Raw genomic sequence first — 20605 nt, forward strand, 5'->3', positions numbered from 1 at the left:
TTGGTCTCTGCATGCACATTGCAGAGAGTGAAGGCTCACAAGAGCTCTGAGGATCCTGGGGTGAGAGGCCCAGACCTGCCTTCAGCTGGGGGCAGCCAGGAGTTGGAAGATGCTCCTACAACTGAAGGTGTTGGTGTCCCACCAAGGTCACCCCCATCCCCCAGGCCCTGAGCTCAGCCTTGCTCCATGCTGCGTGTTCCCACCGCGAGCTCCCCTCTCTCCCCATCCTCCTGCTGCCCATCGGCCCTCCAGGCAGGACCACCACCTCCAGCGACCGGAGGGGCTTGGCAGGACCCCCGCTGAGCATCTCCCCCTTTCCGCCTCCCGACATTTTGCTCCGGCTTTTCCCCGCTGATCCCTGCGGAGCTGCTCGGGGGGGGGGGGGGGGGGGGAGGAGAGCATCCCCGTGGCGGAGACCGCTCTGGGATCCCCCTCCCGCCGGGGGCCCCCGCCATTTGGGGCGGTGGGGCCGTGCTGGAGCCCTCCCACCCTCATCATCCCCCCCCCCGCCTCCATCCCGCAGCGCGGGGCGGGGCGCGCCGCCCGTCCGCGCCTCCGCAGCGCCCCGCGCCCCAGCAGCGCGGCCGCGGCCGCTCCGCGCCTGGCGGCGGAGGGCGGGGAGGGTGCGTGTAACCAGGGACACGCACACACACACACGCACACGCAGGGCGGCCCTGCAGCGCCGCGCCGCTCGCCTTTGCGGCCAAGCCCCGGCAACAAAGACATCCCCCCCCCCCCCCCCCAAACCTCCCCCACCCCCCCGGCTTTGCTGCTCGGCGCTGCCCGTCCCCTCCGCGGGATGTAGCCCGGCCGGGAGCTGCCACCGAGGCACCGTGGCCCCCCCCCCCCGCCCCGTCCCCGTCCCTCCATGCCCCCGCAGTGAGGCCGGGAGGCGGCGGGCGAGCCGGCGCTGCGCTCTCTGCCGGGGCTGACGGCGCTGCCGGCCACCATGGGGAAATCCAACAGCAAGTTGAAGCCTGAAGTTGTGGAGGAGCTGACCAGGAAAACGTACTGTGAGTAAGCGGGCCTGCCGCCGGGGCGGGGGGGCCGGCAGGGCTGGGGGCCGGGGGGCTGCGCGGCGAGGATGCTGCTGGGGCGGCCCCGGGTGCCGGGGAAGGCGATGGGGCCGTTGGGGGGGGGGGGGGGGGTCGCTGGGGTCCGCGGCCATCCCTGAGGCGCGGTGCCGGCCTCGGCCTCCTCCCCCGGTTCGTCCCTGCGTTTGCGGCGGGGAGCTGTGATTTCTCCGGGCACCGGCGCTGCCGGGGCCGTTCCCCAGGGGAGGGCGCAGGCTCCGCCGGGCTTTGTTGCAAGAATTCAGAGATTAGCCTGGGAGGATAAAAAAACCCGACAAGGCAGCAGAGACAAGGAGAGGCGTAGGGAGCCAGAGAAACACTCTGTTTTCTTATAAAAACGATTCTCCGTGGCCTATTTCTAAGCCTCCAGTAACTGTGGGACAAGGGCCGCATCCTGCCCGCCGGCTGTGCCCACCCGGAGCGATGCGCCTTCCTTTACTGACCCCCCCCCGCCCCTGCTCGGAGCATCCTTTCTCCCGGGGCTGCCTGGCCCTGGGGCTTTGCTGCCAGGCGGGTACCCAGGGACTGGCCGCGGTGGTTGTCCTCCCCTCGCTGCCTCCCTGGAGCCAGGCAGCTTCTTCCTAAATGGGGAGCCAAACCGTCTGGGTGGCTTTCAAAGTTTGGGTGTGTTAGTTGGAGGGGTTTCCTTTGTTATTATGTTCTGAAGCGGAGAGAAGAGCCTGACACCAGAGAGTTCGGTATTTTTCTATGAGTATCTCAGTATCAGTTTAATAACCTGATTTTCTAAGTGAGTGGCTTTCCCGTCTGAACCTCCGCTGTAATCTTATTAACGTGGCTAGCGCCTGAGCCATCCAGTTTTAGCAAAATCAGGTTGTTTTTTTTTCTGAAGGATGCACAAAGGAAACAAAGGCTTTGGTGGTTCAAGTTTGCGTCTCCGCTTGCAGATCCGAGATATTCCCCTAACGTGTAGCAGACCTGCGAGCTCTCCCCGCTGTCATTGCTGCAGTCCCACGGCAGCGCTTACCCAAAAAGGCAATAGATTAGGATGCAGCAAGTTCTCCCATATGGAGAAGAGGCAATACTGGTGCATTGCACAACCCTACACGCGGGGTTGCTCTCTCGTCGTGGCACAGCCAGGAGGAGGGCAGGTTATGGGGGGCATGTCCGCATAGCCAAACCGTGAGTGATGGCAGGAGAGGTTGGGGTACCCCGACTGGGCTTCCTTGAAGTGCTTAGGGAGAAGAAATAGTGAGAACGTGGCAGTGCCGGCTGGGCACAGACCCCGGCTGGAGCTGGAGCTGAGCCCTGGGTTTTGGCGTCCTCGCTGCAGCTGTGACCCACGGCGGGTGCAGCCGCACTGGGCCAGGTACAGTTCTTGCCGTGCTGCAATCGCCGCTCGGTTTGTAGCCGCCGTGACGATCCGATCTGCAACGGAGAGGGATCTGGGAAGAGCCGGCCCCCGCGCAGCCTCGTCTGCTGGTGATCTCCTGCGTGCTGGGCTTTCTGCACCCCTGGGGTGGCTCCTCTCTGCGCGGGGAAGGTGCCGACTGCAGCGGGGCCGACAGCGGGGCACACGGGCAGCAATGCCAAACGCCGCGCTGGTGAAACCGTCGTCTGCGGGCACGGGGATGTGTCTTTTGCTGGATGAGGCCAGCAGAGGGTCATTGCCTTTTAAATCACTTTATTCCCAACTTTCTGCTCCTCTCTCTTGGGTGCCCTCCCCTTTCCACTGCACCCCTTCCAAAAAAGACTCCGGTCCTCTGATTGCTCCCTCGATGGGTTCCCGGCCTGCCTGGGGTTTTGCCTGCCCGCTCCGGGCCTCTTGCTGCCTCTTTTTCGAGGTGCACCAGACTCATGTACCTGTGCAGGTGAGGCAGCAGCACCCGGGCAGCCGTGCCACGAGGCAGCGTGTGGCCGGAGCCTGGTGCAGCATCCCAACATGCCCCAGCAGCGTGCGGCCAGCGGTGCCATGCCTGTCAGGGATAGCCGTCGCTAATACCAGGCTCTGTTTGTTGAGCTCTGTTCGTTCCCCCTTTCATCTCTGGGATTAATTACTTTTGCTGAGTGTTTCTGCCCCTTTTCTGCAGCTGTCAAGGCGAGCGTGCATCCTCTTGTCTGGCGAAGCACTTCACAGGGCCCTCCCAGGCACCTCTGAGAGCCTCTGGTTTACCTTCAGACCCTGGGAGATTGGAAAGATATTAATTTCCTTCTGCATTTTGGGGAATCCAGGCAGAGGAGATGCAGGTAGGAGTGCAGGGCTGCACAGAGTACAGTGGGAGGGACTGAACCAGACCCCTGTGCCATGGCTAGTGGACCAGCTCGAGCAGGGGATAGTCGTACCCACAAATCCATGGCATACTCAAGAATTTCTGGGGGTCTGCTTGGAAAGGTTTTACTCCACAGCACTGTGGTATTCTGGCACCTTTCTGGCAGACCGGCGATGACCATCCTTCTAAGAGCATCCCTGGCACGTGGTGCCCATCCCGCGTGCTGGCTGCCACGTTACAGTGGGTGCTGGCCCTGTCTCGTGCGTGGTGCTGTTTCTGCTGCTGTTACAGCACATCTGGACAGATGTCTCCGGGAGCCCGTAATTGGCAGCTAACGACAGGGATCCACTTTTGTCCCGGGGAGGTTCCCGTGGCAGCGTAAGCCGTGGCTGCGGCACGTGAAGAGTTTCTCCCAAGATGAGATTGCCTTCCATTGCATCATTTTCTGTTTGTGCGATCTCCAAACAAAACGAAGCAAATAACAAAAAGCCCCTTCTCGGTTACTGCAGGATCAGAAGGACGGGGAGACGTCACCCCCTCTCTTCTCCCCACGCAGCTTTTCTGCAGATCTATCTCATCTGTGGGACACAGAGGACACGCAGCCCGTGCCGTGTCCCCTCGGTGCTCTTCCAATGCCTGGTGGCTTCTTGCGTCCCCCGGCCACTGTCCCCTGTCCCCTCTGGTCTCTCCATCTCCTATTTGTGGCATTTCTCTGGCCGTGCCTCGGTCGCAGCAATCTTGGGGCCAGCAGGCGGTGGGAGCAGCTGGGAGAGGAGCGTGGGACTGCTCACGTGCCAGGGCAGCCGCGAGCACAGTGGTCGCGCCGAGGATGCTGCAGGGTTGCCGTCAGCGGCCTCGATGAGACACGAGAATTATTTTACTGCGGGTATTCAGAGCAGGTTGTCCTGGGCCCTGCTGGGAAACGGACACGGAAGGGCAGGAGCCTGGAAACCTCGTCTCTTGGCTCCCCTCCCCACTCCGCTCCTGACTTAACGGTGCTGGCGGCCAGATTTTAATGGCACTTGGACACCTAAAGGCGCAGAAGGACATCCGAGGGCTTCTTCGAAGTGCTGGCTGCCCAAGTCCTCTTGATTTGGACCCATCACCCTGTGCCTTTCAGCATCTCCGGGCACCTGAGCGCCCAGGAATATCTGGCAGTGCCAAGCTCACCCGTCTGCCAGGCGCTGGAGCGGCGCTGGTGGGGAGAGCCCGGCTGCGGGGCAAGAGTTTAACCTTCCTCAGAGGCCAGGCTGGTGCCATATAGGAGCGTGCGGGAGAAGCCAACGCTGAGTGATAATAATAATGAATAATAAATTATGTAATTCTTTGTACTTTGATAGAGCCTTTCATCCAAAAGCTCTTAAAGTGCTTTATAATCATTAATTTATTAATCTTCCTGATGCCTCGTTGAGGTAGCTCAGAGACGCAGTTTTGGCCGCTGTGTGTTTTGTCCCAGGAGGTGATAACACCCAAGACTTGAAGGAACCACCGTCCTCCCCGGGTCGTGTCTGCTGGCCCCTGTTCAGTGGGGACTTAAGCCTGGCTTAACTTGGGCCAGGCGGTTGCGGCTCAGGGCCGTGGTGGGATTTGGGATTGTGCTTAAGAGCCTTGCGAGGCCGCGGGCAAAGAGTTCTGCTAAGCTGGAGATTTATGAAGGTCCTGGGGTATCGCTGCTCCCTGCAGCCTGCATAAAGTTGTGTGAAGTGCACATGCGCAGTTGTGGGTGCAGAATATGTGTCGGGGGTGGAAATGGCTTGACGTGGACTCCTGGTAGAGAAATAGGGAGAGAAATGCAGTGCTGAGTATCCCTACTTCCAGCAGCGCTCCCAGGCCAACCCAGCCACAGCATTGGCAACCCTTAAAATCATGAAACAGGCTTAAAAATATGAGGTTGTTTCAGAAGAGCACATTTGAGCTCTTTTTTTTTTTAGTCATTTTGGGGGGGATTGGATTTCAGGGTTCACTTTCCACAGCTATTGCCCATGTCCAGAACTACTAACACTGTATTTTTTTTAACGCCAGCTGCAATAGCCGTGCAATCCGGCGCGCTCGGAGCCATGTAGGTGCAGCGGCATCGCTGCTGGGACCGGGCGCAGGATCAGGACGATGGTCCCGGTGCTCCAGAGGCCGCAGCGAGGCTCCGGTGAAGGCGTGGGAGCCGCGGCGAGGGTGCCAAAACGACGCCCGCAGCGCTGGGAGGCCTGGGCTGCAGAGTGGGCGCGGGGAGAGGAAGATTCTCTTTTCCCAAGAACCGCGTCCCACCCACTGTGATCTATTTTGTGGATTTTAAACTCACTCTGGCATCATCGTTTTCTGCTCTTTTACAATAAGCCGCAAAATTGGCTCTGTTGCTCGACAGTAATGCATTGAATTAATGGGCATTAGTTTAAGAGCAAACTACAAACATATTGATTTGTAGTTACAGGGGTGCGTAGTGCGGGTTGAATTCTGCGGGAAAGGAAAGAAAATTCTGCAGTTGCAGCAGTTTTCAGCCAGGAAAATGGGTCGGTTCCTTGCTGGGGGCACTGGGTTGGGGCTTTGCTCCGTCGTGCCACCCTGGTGCCGGGGAAATGTGCCGGCCGGGGCGGTGGGCAGGAGCAGAGGGGCAGGCGGAGCAGAGGAGGGACCTCGGTGGCTCTCCGCTGCCGGTTTCTTTTTAGCCTCCAAAGTGTTTGGTCCCGGGCGCTGGGTTTCTCTGCCAGGTTGGTTCGTGTTGAAATCCCTCCTGTGGCTCATCGGGCAGAAAGCGGGGCAAGCTGGCTGGGTGGTTACACACCCAGTATCCCTCGGCAGCAAATGCTGGGTGAAATACCTAAAGCATGGAGCCCTGAAGCCAGGCTGAAACTCAGCTCCCTGCCTGTGTCTGGCAGCTGCCTGCGCTCACCTCAGCAGCACCAGCCCCATACCCCTTGGCTCCGCTCGGCCCTACCAGCACCTGTTTCGGGGCTGTCTGCACAGCCGTGGGCAGGATCCCACTCCGGGGTGGGAGCTGCCGTGGGACCTGCTGCTGGGAGAGGGGCACGGGGATGCCGGGGCGGGCGCCCACCCAGTGTGTAAAGCTGAGGCTGGGCTGCTGCTGGCTGGTTGACCCGGCGAGCGTGCCTGCCTGCTCCGAGCGCTCTCAGCGTGTGAGAGGGTTTGCAGGAGCCCAAAAGGGAATTTTTGGAGGGAGGAGGAGAGCACCTGCCCAAGCACCCTGGAGATGCGCTGGGGAGAGGGGAGCAGAGTGGGTCTGCTGTCCCATGCCAGCCAGGGAGCCCTGAGGGAGGGCAATGGGCAGGACGTGCTGGAGGGATGCCCAGGGGCTGGCTTTTGTTTCCGGGCCTGTTTTTACTACAGCCATGCGTAACCCAGAGCTGCTGTGGTGCAGGTTCACTGCGAGCTCGATGGGGACCTGGTGTGCTGCCTCTGGAGGGCTGTGGCGGTCTGGAGGCATCGCCAGCCCCTTCCCCAAGGAGACCCCAACCTGCTCCCAGTGAATCTCATGACTGGGCATCCCATGTGCGCGTGGACCTGGGGCTCCGCAGGCAGACGCAAGCGAAGCGTAAGGGTGTCGTAATCAAGTTTTTGAGGTGTCCCTGTGGTCCCTGGGAAGTGCTTGCAGTGCCAGGGTGGGAAGGAGAAGACGTGACCGAGGGCCCTCGGGCTCCCTCTGCGGCAGAGCGGAGCAGCCGTCCCTGCCGGCTGCGCTCGCACCGCTGCCTGCTGCTGCTCAGGCATCAGAGGAATCACATTTCATTTATCCCCTGACATGTTAATGGATCTGCTTAACCACTCTCCTGACCTTTTCTGCTGCCGCTATAATTAAGGTTGTGAAACAAGAAGCTCTGAAGGCATCAAAGGAAGCGGCTGCTTCAGGGAGGAGCCCACAGACGTGCTCGCTCCGTTATCGGGGTGACATTTGTGGGGTCGCTTTGTTCCTCCCTCCCCTCCTTGTCCTCCCGGGTCTTCTAGGGAGCTGGATGGGCAAGGGAGCCAGGGTCTCTGCCCTGCACCTCTGTGCTCAGCCCCAGGGCATCACCACTGCTGCTGTGGGTTCCCAAGCCCAGCGGTGCCGGCACAGAGCTCACTCCCCACACTTCCTGCACGTTGTTCTCCCTTCAAGGCACGTTTTTGGTTTCTACGTGGAAGGAGGGCTGCCTGTGTTTCGTCCACCCGTGTTTCTCCAGCGTCTCCTGATCGATGGCCGGACCCCGTGGAGATGCCCTGGGTGTCCGTGTTACCACCCGCGGAGGAGCGGGTGTTCAGTGCCTCCAGCACCCTCTGCTTTGGCAGCCCTTGGCGTGGCCCCATCCCTGTGGGCGAGACGGGGAGGGGGCAGAGGCAACCCTGCTGCCAGCGAGGCTTTGCCCTGCAGCGTCCTCCTGACCTTCCCTTGGCTCCAGGGTCCGATGGCTGAGCTGGAGAGACTTCCCTTCCCCTGCCCGCGCTGGGTCCGGAGGGGAGTTTTCTCCTCTCGCCGGGGCAGAAATCGCTCCGTGGGTAGGGGACAGCACCTTGGAGCGCCAGGCCATGCCAAATCCCCGTAGCCAAGGGGAGGATTGAGCAGGGGGCAGGACACACGGCCAGGGCAGGGGGGCTGCTCCATCCCTGTTCCCGGCAACGCTGGGGGTACTCTGCCCTGCCGTGGGGCATCGCTGCGTCGGCTCGTGGGGAAGCCGGGATTAAATCCAGCCCGGGATAGACCTGCCGCAGTCACCGGCTCCTGCTGTGGGTGTGTTTCAGTCTGATTCATTAATTTCCAAACGAAGGCACTGTCCTTTGCCCTTCTTCTGCTGCCTTCGCTGCAAAGAGCGACTGCTGCTTTTTCCCCAAACCCAGTTTCCAAAGCCTAATGTCGGGCCCTTAAATATTTAATAAAGTCTAAAAAGGATTTTAACTGCATATTGGCTTTCCTGTTGGTACCAGCCCCGGGGGAGATGAGAACAGAACTGTTCATGGACCTGTTTATCCAGTCTGGGAGCAAGACAGACCACTAATGGCAACCGCCGGCGAGGAGAGTGCCAAACGCACATGCAGTTCTCTCCGCATATTGCTTTGTATCTCAGCAGTAACAAATGACACCAATAACACTGTTGGGCTTGTGTTCTGAACGTCTCGGAGGCTCCTGGACCCCCGTGATGCTGACGATGTCTGCGTCTGATGGGGAGAGAAGCCAAATTGGGCAAGTGCACAGGGGGATGGGCAAGCTGGGATGGGGATGTCCTGCTCCGACAGGTAGGCAGCTCCGGCTGTGTTGGTGCCCGTGCGGTGAGGCTGCTCTGACATCCCTTTGTGATGGGATGTTGCGGGGATGGGTACCCGCACAGGGACGACCCCGGCATGGGGACACCCCGGGTGCGTGGGCGATGGAACTGGGAGCAGGGACTGGGCACTGCCGGGGTGCGCGGGGCTGAGATGGGGGCACGGTGGTTTGGGCAAGCTGCTGCTGGTCATCTCCGGGAGCAAAAGAAAATGTCGTTGGGCAGGCTCTTGCCGCGGTTGTTTCCATGGGGGGTGACCCCAGTGCTGCAGCTGGGTTTTGCTGGGGTTGTGTTTTACCGCTGCTTCCCCAAAGCTAGCCCTGCGCCAGCCCGGGAGCAGGAGCGAAGCCGAGCCCCGGGGCGGTCTGGTAGCCCCGGAGCTGGGGCTGAGCCCTGACGGTGGGCAGAGGGACGGTGCGCTCTGTAATGTTTAACCAGGATATTGGTTATGTAGTTAAACCTGAATTTTAATGATACCAAGTCGTCAGGGCCAAACCACCAAATTTCCAAAGTGCTGACGTGCGGCGTATCTTAAAAGTTACCGTCATTGAATGGGGACCCGGGTGAGCTCTGAGGTGCCCCAAGGCGGGGTGATGGACGGTCCCGGGGGAGGACTGAGCCCGCGGCAGCAGCCTGGGGAGTGTTTTCACCCCTTCCTCCCCCCGCAGTGCAGCTCCCATGGGCGCTGGGCTCCGTGCCGGGGGTTCGGTGCCGGAGCCGGGGGAGTGCATTGCTGGGGGACTCTCATGCCCACACTCCAGCCGTCCCCGGGGGCCAGCGGGCACTTCCCCCCCCGCAAGCCTGCACAAAGCCACCCAACAGCCCAGCCTGCCGGAGATCGTCCTGGACAGCCCTGGCACGCAGTGGGTCCTGCCCGCAGGGCACCCTTCCTCTCCCCGTGGGGAGATGCCCGTGCTGCACCAAGCGGATGCTGCTCAGCGCCTGTTTGGGGTCTGGATGAAGCCCCACAGCTACTGCACTCGTCGGTACCTCCAGCAGCTTGAGCTGCTGCCGTGCTCTTGGCTACATGTTTTGTAGGGATGGGGCCTGAAATTGGTCCCAGGGGCAAGGAGTGAAATCCGAGCGAGCGCATGCACGCGCTGCTGAGCCCCATCACCCGCTCGGCGGGGAAGGGGGGGGAGCTCGTAATTGGTGAATATTAACGTGGAAATGATGTTGAAAGTAGAGTTTGTAACAGATTTTGTGTTCAGGCAATTCTTAAATACGTGTTTCGCAGAGGCGAGGGGTAAAGTGTGTTGGGCATAAGTTGCAGAGCGTGCGATGTTCACCCTGGAGCACCGTGGTATTTTATGCATGAGGGGCTGATTAGCTCATGCATGAGCATCCCAGTCATTTCCACATCAGCACCCGATAAGTGCACGCATGAGCACCCAATTAATACACGCATGAGCGCACAATTAATTTGAGCACCCGGCTGATTTGTGCATGGGTGCCCAGTTGATTTGCACTGGATCGCACACTGGTCTGCGCATGAGCACTCTGTTAGTTGATGCATGGGTGCCCAATTACTTGGTGCATGTGCCTCCACTCAGTTCATGCCTGAGTGTCCAATTAATTTATGCATGAGCCCCTGATCTATTCACACCTGAGTGCCCAATTAGTACATGCACAAGTGTGTTATCTACTAATTACACTAATTTACACATGAGTGCCCAATTAGTTCACGCAGGAGTGCCCAGTGAATTTATGCGTGAGTGCTCAATTAGTCCATGCATGAGCGCCCCATAAATTCATGAGTGCCCAAAAAATTTATGCATGAGCACCCAGCTGGTTCATGCATGAGCACCCCTTTCATTCGTGCCTGAGCACCTGGGTAGTTCATGCATAAGCACCCGATGAAATCATGCATGAGCACCCAATTGGTTCACCTAGAAGCACCCAAATGATTTATGCACGAGTGCCCAATTAGTCCACGCATGATCACCCGATTTATTTTTGCATGAGTGCCCATCTAGCTCAGGCATGGGTGCCCAGTTAGTGCATGCATGAGTGCCCCGTTAATTCACGCCTGAGCACCCACTTTGCTCACGCAGGAGCACCCACTCTGCACAGCATGGGTGCCCAATTTGCCCTCGTCTGGGCGCTGTGCTGAGCATCCGCAGCAGGTTTAGGCAGCCCCAAACCCGCAGGGAGCCCCGGCGCGGGGTGATGTGCTGATCCCCCAGACCAGCATGCGCGGGGACCGGTGGGGACCCCGGAAGGAGCCACAGCGGGTCCCTGGGGGAAAGAAATGCCACAGGACCGGCACTGCCACGCCTCGGCGGGTGATGCCAGACCAGTCACCCGTGGGTTGGCGGTGGAGCCAAGGACCTGGCAGAGCTGGAGTGCCGTGCAGTGACGGGGGGAGCCGCTTTGTGCCTGGAAATAATTAACCCTGGTTTCCCTGATAAGGCGGTGGTGCCCGTGGCCCCACGGGATCCAGGTGCTGTCGTAGCAGCTGGAGCGAAGGGGGACGCGCCGGGGCTCCGTGGAGACTCCCCGCTGGCTGCTGCGCGGGGACGGTGCTTGCTGGGCCTTTGGGAGCCAGAGCTCGCATGAGGACAGACCTGTGCCATGGCCGTGGCACACGGAGGCCAGGCTGAGTGTGCATGCTCCCGCTCAGGATCCGGCCCTGTGGCTGTGGCTAAACCCCTGCCCTTGGGCAGACAGGGGAGGGGACGGCTGCGGGATGGGACGGCAGCACAAAAAAAGCCCTGTGGGGCTGCAGCATCATGTCACCTCCTGCATCCCACCGTGGCCAGGGGTCCCCAAACCACTCCGAATCCGGCCACCTCTCCTGCACTCCTTACTGCCGCCCTGTCCCCGCTGCGGTTCAGTGAGCAACGAGGTCCCCGTGGGCAAGGCAACGGATGGGGATTCGCAGTCCCGGGTCCCTCCTCGCTGCCTGGCAAACACAAATTAACGGGCTTGAGCACTGATTAACCAGAGCTGTTTCTTGCTGCAGTGGCAGCTGGGTGGTGGGAAGAGAGGGGGCACGCGAAGGGCGGGTGGTGACGGAGCTGTCAGTCCTCGCCTGTGCTGTTGGGGATTGATGGAAAGGTGGGGGTAGAGGGTTGGGGTTTTTTGGGGGTACCAGTAACTGGGAGGAGGGGGCTGGGGGCTGGTTGCAGTGCAGCCCCATCGGGCAGTCTCTTCCCCTCTGTGCTACATGAGATGTATAGCTGAAACCCTCCTCCCAGCTGAGAAGGGAGTGGGGATGGACCGACCAGCGCTGCGAAGGGGCAGCGAGGGCCCATGGTCGCGGCTTGGCCGTGCGGGGCAGCTCCTGTGCTGCTCTGGGGTGACTGCCCCTGCTGCCTGCACCTGCTGCCTGCTCCTGCCTGCGGCGCGAGCCCTGCGCTCGGCGTTTCCCCACGCTTTGCTAAGAGCAGTGGAAACAAAGATGCTGCTGGCACGAGCTGCCGTGCGGCGTTGTACATACAGGAGGGCGTCTGCGGCGCGTAGCCGGGGCTCCCAGCTCGGTGATGCCTCTTACAGCGTTGCGGTTCATAACGAATGCTAATACCCTGCCTTTATTTAGCGCCTTTCATCCCCAAGGATCCCGGGGCACGCTGCATCCGCTAACAAGCTGCTACGTGTGCTATTTATAGCCATCCCCTTAGCGGCTGCGGGAACGGCGGTCCCTGGGGAGCACGGCACGGTAGCTCAGCCCAGCTGCAGCCCCGGCTCAGCAGGGGCACGGTGAGGGAGCCAGCCCTGCTCCGGTGGGATGCTGCAATGGGGCTGCTGCGGGTCGTCCCCTTGTCCTTGAGTGCTCGGGGTCAAACCAGGCTGAGGTTTATATCGCTGCAAATTGATCTGCATCGGCTCAGCATCGCGCCGTAATCGATGCTGGGGGAGGGAAATGCAGCAGCCGCTGCGCACAGGTACTTTCTGTGAGCTCGGCTGGGCTCTGCAGGCTGGGGAGCTGCAGAGGATGGATCCGGGAGAGCGATGGGACAGCCCTGCCTCTGCGTGTGTCCCCTGTCCCCAGCCCCAGGATGGGTGGCTCAGCCGGGCCAGGAGAGTGGCATGTCCCCAAGGCCTCCTCCCTGCTGCGCGGACAGGCATTAGCATCCTTAATCGGTGCCAATCGGAGTGTCTACACCCAGCGAGGCTGGAGTGGCTGGGAAGTGGCAGCCGCGAAGTCGTCATCTGTCTCGGATCCAGAACTGCAGATACAGGGAGGCAGGTACCTGCTCAGCCCCAGCTTGCCCGGCCGCAGCGACGCTGGGCTCAGGGCCGTGGTGTTTCCCTGCACTGGGAACACTCTGCCCCGGGGAGAGAGAAGATTTGGTGGCAGCAGAGGGATGCACGCAGAGGTGGGTGGTTTTCCAAGGGCTGGGAGATGGGACCGCGTTCCCACCCCAGGGCAAACCCCGCAGCTTCCCCTTGCACCCGAGGCGGGAGGAAGGGCACCAGTGCCAGCACGCTGGAGGAGGGATGGGGCTTTGTGTGGCCCCGTTCCAGGGATGCACATTAACAAATTCCACCTCGGGAGCCCCGTGCTGGTTTTCAGGCTGGCACCTGAACAGTCCCCTCTGTTGGAAAAGCCTCTCCCGGGAGCATCATGCGTCGCTCCTGCGGGCACGAGGGGAGCTGGCTCCGTCCCTCCCCTCCCGCCCCAGCCCAAGCGTGTCATTACCAGCGTTTCTCCTGTACTAAAAAAAGCACAAATGTCTTAATTGTTTCCTGCTGGAGTTGAAAGGCAGCTCCCAGGCCCAAAATAGCACGTTGGGGGAAACACAGCCGAACGAGAGAGAGCAGAAGGCGATTTGCCCAGAGCGGGCTGAGCTGAGCCCCGACCACAGCCCCGGCTGCTCCCGTTGCCCCTTTCGCCTGCTCCGAGGGCTGCCCGAAGTCCTGCTGCTCACCCTCCTCCTCCTCCTCCTCCCACCCGCCTTCATCAGCGCCTGCGGGCAATTGGGGCTGCAGAGCTGGTGCCTGGGGCATCCCCCAGGCATCCTCGGGGTGGGGGTTGTGGCTGGTGTCTCGATGCTTGTGGGGAACGTGGGCAGGGAAGCCTGTTTCTGTTAGAGACGTTGCTCAGCATCTCTCTTTTGGAAAGATGCTTCCATGCAACCGTTTTTTCTGGGATGGGGAATCCTTTGGGACCGGAACGACTGTTGTTTTTGCCCGCCCCAGCTCAGCCGCTGGATGCGGCATGTCCTTCCCGGATCCCTCCTGCCAGGAGACCTCTCTCCTTTCCCCTGTCTGCTCTTCTCCTGCCAGACAGCCTTGCCAAAACAGCCCTGCCAAAACAACCCTCCAAATCCCTCCTGCGGCGCGGCGGAAGCCCTCGGTGTCCTTCAGCCCAAGTGCCGAGCATCCCCACGCCTGCCTCCCCTCTCCGGGGGTGCTGCCGTCCAGACACCCCACGGCAGTACGGCAGGTACTGCTGCCCTCCTGGCACGGCTGGTCCCCGCACTCCCGGCACAGCCGCTGCAGCCTTTGCCGGCTCCCCGGGGAGGCAGCGGGAGAGGCTGCCCTGTGCTGAGCCCTTCCTGGGGAGTTTGCAGGCTCTGTCCCTCCAGCAGTCCCCGAGCTGGGATGGAGGGACCCCCCGTACACACAGGGACAGCCTCGGGTGCAGCGATTCCTGCCCACGGGGATGCGGGAGCCAGCACCCGGCCGGCTGCGAGGTGGGGGCCGGCGTGTGCCCTCCTGGCTGCCCCGCTGCTGCCGCCTGCCAGCCCTCGCCTTCTGCGGTCTGCGCCTTCTGCCGGGCATGTTATAAATCTTTCTGATGGAAAATTGCTTTCTTTTTTTTTGCCATCCAAGGTAATTGGCATCTGTTGATGTGTCTTGGGTCTCTATTTTTATCAGCCGTTTGCACATTGACACATCTCCACTCCGCCTCATTATCCCAGCACGTTTCAGACCTATTGCTTTTTTATTATTATTTAGATGCACGATGCAAAGGAAATGACTAATGAGGCCATTCCCCCCCGCGCCCGCCTGCTGGCACCGGGCTCCCCGCTGGTGTGCCGGCCAGGCACCGCTCCTGCCGTGGGACGTGTGGGGATGGGTGCCAGCCCCCCCCCCGTCGGGCTCCCTGGCATCCCGCATCCCATCGGAGCCTTTCGTCTGCTGGGGACATTTGCGATCTCAGCAGCTGTCCCCGGGCTGGGGACACTCAGGGTTGCCAACGCTCGCCGCTTTCTAGCTTGTCACATTTTTGGGGTTTCTCTGGAGCTCGCTAAAGCTTCCCAGGGCCCTGGGATGGGTTTGACGATGTCTCTCCGTGTGGTTCAGAGGCAGCTGGTACCTGGGGGGATGCCGGCCCCGGGGCTGTGCCCATGCCCACGTTCAGTGTGTCAATGTTGGGGCCAGGCAGGTGCTTCCCTGAGCTGCCTCCAGGCAGATGTTTTGGCAGATGTTTCCAGGGATGTTTTGGCTCTGGGGAGGTGGGAGGGCAGGGCCAGATCCCCCCCAGGCGTGAACCTGCCTGGCCCCTGCACGGTCCGTAGCATCTTGCAGCGATGGTGCTGCACTCCCCTGGCAAAACGTCTTGGTGGGCTCCCTGGTTTTGGAGCCGGAGGGACTCCAGTGCCTGCAGCCCCGGCGCCATCGACCTCCCCGGGCTGTGCCTCGAAGGCAGCCGCTTGCATGCGGGTAACACACGGCAGCGTGTGGAGCGAGTGAGCGAGCCCTGTGGCATCCCCCGCAGGGAAGTCACTTATGTGAAGTGCAAAACACCAGCCGTTGCTGGGGAAGCGCTAAATTCCTTTTTCTTTTCTTTTTCTCTTTTCTCTTGTTTTCTCTTGCAGTTACCGAGAAGGAGGTGCAGCAGTGGTGAGTGTCTGGCGCGGGGGTGAGCTGCCGGGGCGCGGGGCTGGCAGGCGAGGGGGTGGGAGCCAGCGGCCCTCAGCAGCCCCACCGGCCGTGCAGAGCAAGGGGCTGCAGGAGGGTGTGCCTGGTTTGGGGTGCAGATGTTAGCTCATAGAGGGGAGACCAGAAAACAGAGGTTTTTTTCTTGCACACCTCGTGCACGGTGCACGGTGGGGCTTGGCTCCGTCTGCTCTCAGCCGCCCGTGGGGGACGGTGCACGCTCCCTCTTGCCTCTTCCCTCCCAATATGGGCACCTGAGGGGAGCGGAGGCATGGGGACTGTCCAGCTGGTGGCCGTGGCCCTGGCTGCGGTAGGCTGGTGCTGTCCCAGTATGTCCCCATTTGCAGCAGGGCCCGCAGGGGCCAAGGCCATGGTGCCTTGCTGGCAGCACGCTCTTTCCCCATCCCCTCTCCCCCACCGAACACAACGCCCTAGAAAAGCCACCGCTTCCCTTTCATCTTCCTATCCCACCAGTCAAGGTTTGCTTTCTTTATCTCTTTCTCTCATCCTTCCCTGCCCCCCCGATGAGTCATAGCTGCAGCAGCGATGAAAAACGATGTCACCGGCACTTCGGTTTCCCACCTCGCCACCCCCTTCCCCTCCTCCTCCAGCCCTCGGCCCGCTGCAGCGGGCGCCTGACAGATCTGGGCGACGTGTTGCATAATGCTCACGCACCCTGCGTGGTCCCTGCCTGGTCCCCACGTCGTCCCTGCACCCACGGAGCCGGCAAGCCCCTTCCCCTGCGCCCTCTGGGGTGGCACTTTGCAGCATCCAGGTTCAGCCTGGAGCTGGGACCGAGGGCTTTGGGGGTGTTTAAGCACCGATGCGTTTTGGGAGATGCCCTGGGCTGTGCCACCCCGAGGATGCAGTAACCCCGCTGTGCCCCCCAGCTCCTCTGAGCAGCTTTCACTTGGGGTCATGCAAAAAATGCTGTCATGGAGCCTCGGCTGCCCCGGGTGCTTTGGGCCACCGTGCTGTTGGTTTTTACCAGGGCATGGCTGCAGGACGTGCATGCCGAGCGGTGGGTTGCAGATTGCCTGTGGGGTTGCTGCCGATTGCGAGTCCCTCCCCCGTAGTGGTGCAGGGGCTCAGGGGGAGCTTTCCTGGCTGCCTCCGTACCGGAGAGCCGGTCAGATGTGCCTGATGTAAGGGGGCCGTGCCGGAGCGGTGGAGGGGAAGCGGAGCTCTGGCCCTTGGGTGAAGCTTTCTGTTTGCAGCTTCTTGCTCAGGAACCACGTGCATCTGAAGATCTGAGCAAGGGATATAAACACTCTCCTGCGCGCCCCACGATGGCTTCAGGGCCGAGCCAGGCATCGCCTGCCCTGGCACCTCTGCCTGCAGCGTGGCTGTGCTGGTGGGAGGTGACTCTGTGCAGAGGGCTTTTTATTTTAAAGGAGGTTTAAAAGACTCTCCCGGGTGCTCCTGGCCAGGCAGTGGGTCCCTGTCCCCTCCCGGGTCCTGGACAATATTCAACAGGAGCCTGGTTGTGGCTCGGTTGCCACTTCTGAGCTGACAGCAGGGTTGGAGCAGTGCGGTGGGCACTGCTCGGTGTCACTGGTGCTGCTCGCTGTTTCTCCAGGCTCTCCCCGCTGCCACCCTTGCCGCGGTGCCTACAGGGACCTCATCCCACGGGGCTGGGAGGTTGCGGGTGGGCGATGGGAGCAACACAGGGAGCACCCAGGGACCTTCCCAGCTCCAGCCCACTGCAGCACTGGGGAGAGCCCTATTCTGGCTCCCCAGGGCTTGGGGACTGCGTTCAGCAGGGAGACCTGCCTGGTGCCCATCCTCTCCTCTTCCTTCGCAGGTACAAGGGCTTTATCAAGGACTGCCCCAGCGGGCAGCTCGATGCCGCCGGCTTTCAGAAGATCTATAAGCAGTTCTTCCCCTTTGGTGACCCAACCAAATTCGCCACCTTTGTTTTCAATGTCTTCGACGAGAACAAAGTAAGTCTGCGAGCCGGGGGCACGGTCTGGGGGCGTCAGGGCTGGGCCCGTGGCGATGGTGGGACGGGTTCAGTACGCAGCTGCACGGCACCAGAGGAGCAAAATATTCCAGCGCTTCCTGGGGCGTGAAATTAAAGCGGCGCAGCTGTAGCGAGCGAGCCCCCACGCTTATTTTAGTCGATGAGAGTCACGTGGGAAAAGGCGATGAAGTGGCAAGCGAGAGAGGAGAAACGTGATGTTTCGGTGCCGCTGACAAAAGCCCACCCGCGCTGTGTCCCCTGCGCTCCGGAGTCGCTCCCGCCGGGATGCTCGCTGTCGGGCTGGGCACCAGCGGCCGGATCACGCTGCTGGAGATAAATGTGCATCACTCCTCCCTCCCCATTGCCTTTTCGGATGTGCCCCCTAAGAGGGCACGCATGGGCAGGGGGGACTTTGCAAGGCGAGGATGGCAGCGGCACCCTCACCCCCTCCTTCCCTCCCCCAGGACGGGAGGATCGAGTTTTCGGAGTTCATCCAGGCGCTGTCGGTCACCTCCCGGGGGACGCTGGACGAGAAGCTGAGGTGTAAGTGCTCCCCGCGGGACGCCGGTGGGCTCGGCCCTGCGAGGGGGCCGGGGGGTGGCACGGGGGCGGCGATGGGGTGCGTGTCGTGGTCCCAAGCACCTCGGCGTCGCTCTGGCTTGCAGGGGCGTTTAAGCTGTACGACTTGGACAACGACGGGTACATCACGAGGAATGAGATGCTGGACATTGTGGATGCGATTTATCAGATGGTGGTAAGCGGCGGGGGGGGGGGGGGGGGGGGCATGGGGCGAGCAGCCCTTGGGGGTCCCCGCTGGGCTGGAGCCTGGCTCTGTGGGCAAGGCGGGCTGCAGGGAGGATGCTGAAACACCCCCGATTCCCTCCCTGGGCTTTTTTGGTAGGGGGTTGTGGCCATCGTGGCTGGGGCAGGGTCTGGATCTGGCTGCTGAGGATGGCTCTGGTGGCAATGCTGGCCCTTTGTGCCCTGTCCTGATGTGGGGGATGTTTTGGGGGGCAAAATGTGTGTCCTCGCTCGAGGACACCATCCAGGCAGGGCACAGACAGGTGCGTGACTGGGTTCCGTCCTGCTGCCACAGGGAAACACAGTGGAGCTTCCTGAGGAGGAGAACACACCGGAGAAGAGGGTGGATCGGATTTTTGCCATGATGGACAAGGTGAGGATGCTCAAGTGGTTTTTTCCCTGGGGCCAAGAGATTTAGGAGGCAGTTGTGGGCCCCCTTGCCACGTCTCGGCTCTTGCAGGTGCCTCCTTTCCCCGCCAATACAAGGTCTCAGCTGCCACTGGGCTCGCTGCAGACCCCCGCATCCCTCCGGGATCCCCGTATCCATTTCAGGGTCCCTGAGATGTCATTGCACCCTCTGTGACACCCCTCCCCGGCTGCAGGCATGGGTGGTTTGATGGGGAAACCAAGGCTGTGGCAGCGGGGGGGACTCGGGCGGCTGTGCGGGATGGCATGGGTGCTGCCAGGGCCCCGGGGTGCTCGGTCCCGGGGTGCTCGGCATCTCCCTTGCCGGGGTGAAGCGGAGCTGCAACGGGAGTGTTTTGCAGAATGCGGACGGGAAGCTGACGCTGCAGGAGTTTCAGGAGGGCTCCAAGGCCGACCCCTCCATTGTGCAGGCGCTCTCCCTCTACGACGGGCTCGTATAGTCCCGGGGCCGAGCGGCGGTGAGTGCAGCACGGGGGGGACCCGGGGGTGCCCCATCTCCCACCCACCTGATGCCATTCCCACCTTCCCCTGGGGTGGGTGGCTGGTTCTCCTCTGCTGAAGCATCAAAGCATGGGCATCCTCCCCAAATCCAGCTGGGGGGGGGCACGTTGCCCCCATACCGATGGGTTTCTCCCAGTCTCCCCGTCCCACAGAGCACCCCAGGACCGCAGCCCACGAGGATGCAGCACAAGCCGCCCAGCTGGCAGGCGTTTGCCTGCGGCACAGCTCACGCTCTCACCGGCAGATGCGGCTGCAGAGGAGGCAGGGAGGCAGCTGGCGTGCTGGGGGCATGGGGAAGCTCTGGAGAGTTATTATATTAAATGTTTTATTTATATTATATCTTATTATATTATGCCCTGGAGCTGGCAGGGTTTGGCATGGTAGTGTCAGGGACGCTGTGGTTTGCAGCGTCCCAGGGGTGCTGGGCTGAGCACCCCGTGGTCCTCGCCATGCCCCGGGCGGCCATGCAGAGATGTCTCTTGGGATGATTTTGGTCATTGCAGTCCAGGCAGTGTCCAACCATGGGTGGTGGGTTGTTTTTTTTTTAACCCTGATGGAGTTTTGAGCTTTTCAAAATCTTTATTGTGTTTCCAGCTTTGCCCTTCCAGCTGCGCTGGTGTCGTGCGAGATGGCCGCAGGGCTTTCTGCCCGTCCTTCTCACCCGGTTTTCCTTCTCCCCACCCCACCCTCTCCTGCAGATGCCTGGGGGAAGACGCTCTCCGTGCCATCCGACCACCGCCGCGCGAAGCTTGCCTGTCCCTCTCGGCCTTCCTTTCTGTTCCGCGAGCAAAGGATGCCCTCGAAGCGCGAGCTCACTCCCCCTCTCTGCACTCTGAACCAGCCGCTGCCATTTGCCAACTTCTGCTTTTTCCAAAAAAAAAAAACCCGCGACAGACCCCGGTCTGAGCGGCAGCGAACGCCCGAGACTTCAGGGCCGGGGGAACGGGTTGAGCATCGCTGAAGGCAGAGCCCTGCCCTGGCCTCCTCGCCCTCTTTGCTCCCCTCTCCTATGTTTTCGGATGGGACTGCGGATGCGCTGGCACCGGCGTGGTCCTCTCCCGGGAACCGGCCGGCTGGAGATGGAGCCCAAAGGTACCGGGGGGCCGTGCACCCCAGGGTGCTGCCTGCACGGGGCGGCCGGGGAGCCGAGGCACCGATGGTGATTGGGAACACAGTCCTGGCGTCACCTGCGATGCTGCTGGCAGCCCGGCCCGGCTCACTAGGGATATATATTATTATATTATTATTTTATTTTTTTTGGTGAGACAGTATTGTGCTTTTCTTTTTTTTTTTTTTTTCCTTTGGTGGAAAAAAGTGAGGCTTTTTTTTATATGCCTATCTCGACGATCGATATCCTTATTTATTTGTTGTAAATGTTGCTGCCGTGTTTAGTCTCTCGTGTGTGTGTCCGACCGCCTAGGTGATGATATGTAAGGTTTACATGCTCGTACACTATTGCGGGGCACCGGGAGCCTGCAATAACGATGAAGCCAAAAATCTGCCTTCCCCCCTCCCCTCCCACCCTCCGTATCCCGAGCT

At 61.0% G+C, this 20605-nt stretch overlaps 1 protein-coding gene across 1 annotated transcript; it reads left to right on the plus strand.

Annotated features, from left to right (window-relative positions):
* The first annotated feature begins 934 nt into the window (after positions 1-934).
* Positions 935-19916, plus strand: NCS1 (neuronal calcium sensor 1). Its single transcript, XM_050907958.1, has 8 exons — positions 935-1013; positions 15315-15339; positions 17180-17318; positions 17803-17881; positions 18004-18092; positions 18435-18512; positions 18907-19023; positions 19765-19916. Exons 1-7 carry the CDS (start codon positions 950-952, stop codon positions 19003-19005), a joined length of 573 nt encoding a protein of 190 aa, XP_050763915.1. The 5' UTR covers positions 935-949; the 3' UTR covers positions 19006-19023; positions 19765-19916.
* The last annotated feature ends 689 nt before the right edge of the window (positions 19917-20605 follow it).

This window comes from Gymnogyps californianus, chromosome 18 (genome assembly GCF_018139145.2).
Source record: "Gymnogyps californianus isolate 813 chromosome 18, ASM1813914v2, whole genome shotgun sequence".
Lineage (NCBI taxonomy): Eukaryota > Metazoa > Chordata > Aves > Accipitriformes > Cathartidae > Gymnogyps > Gymnogyps californianus.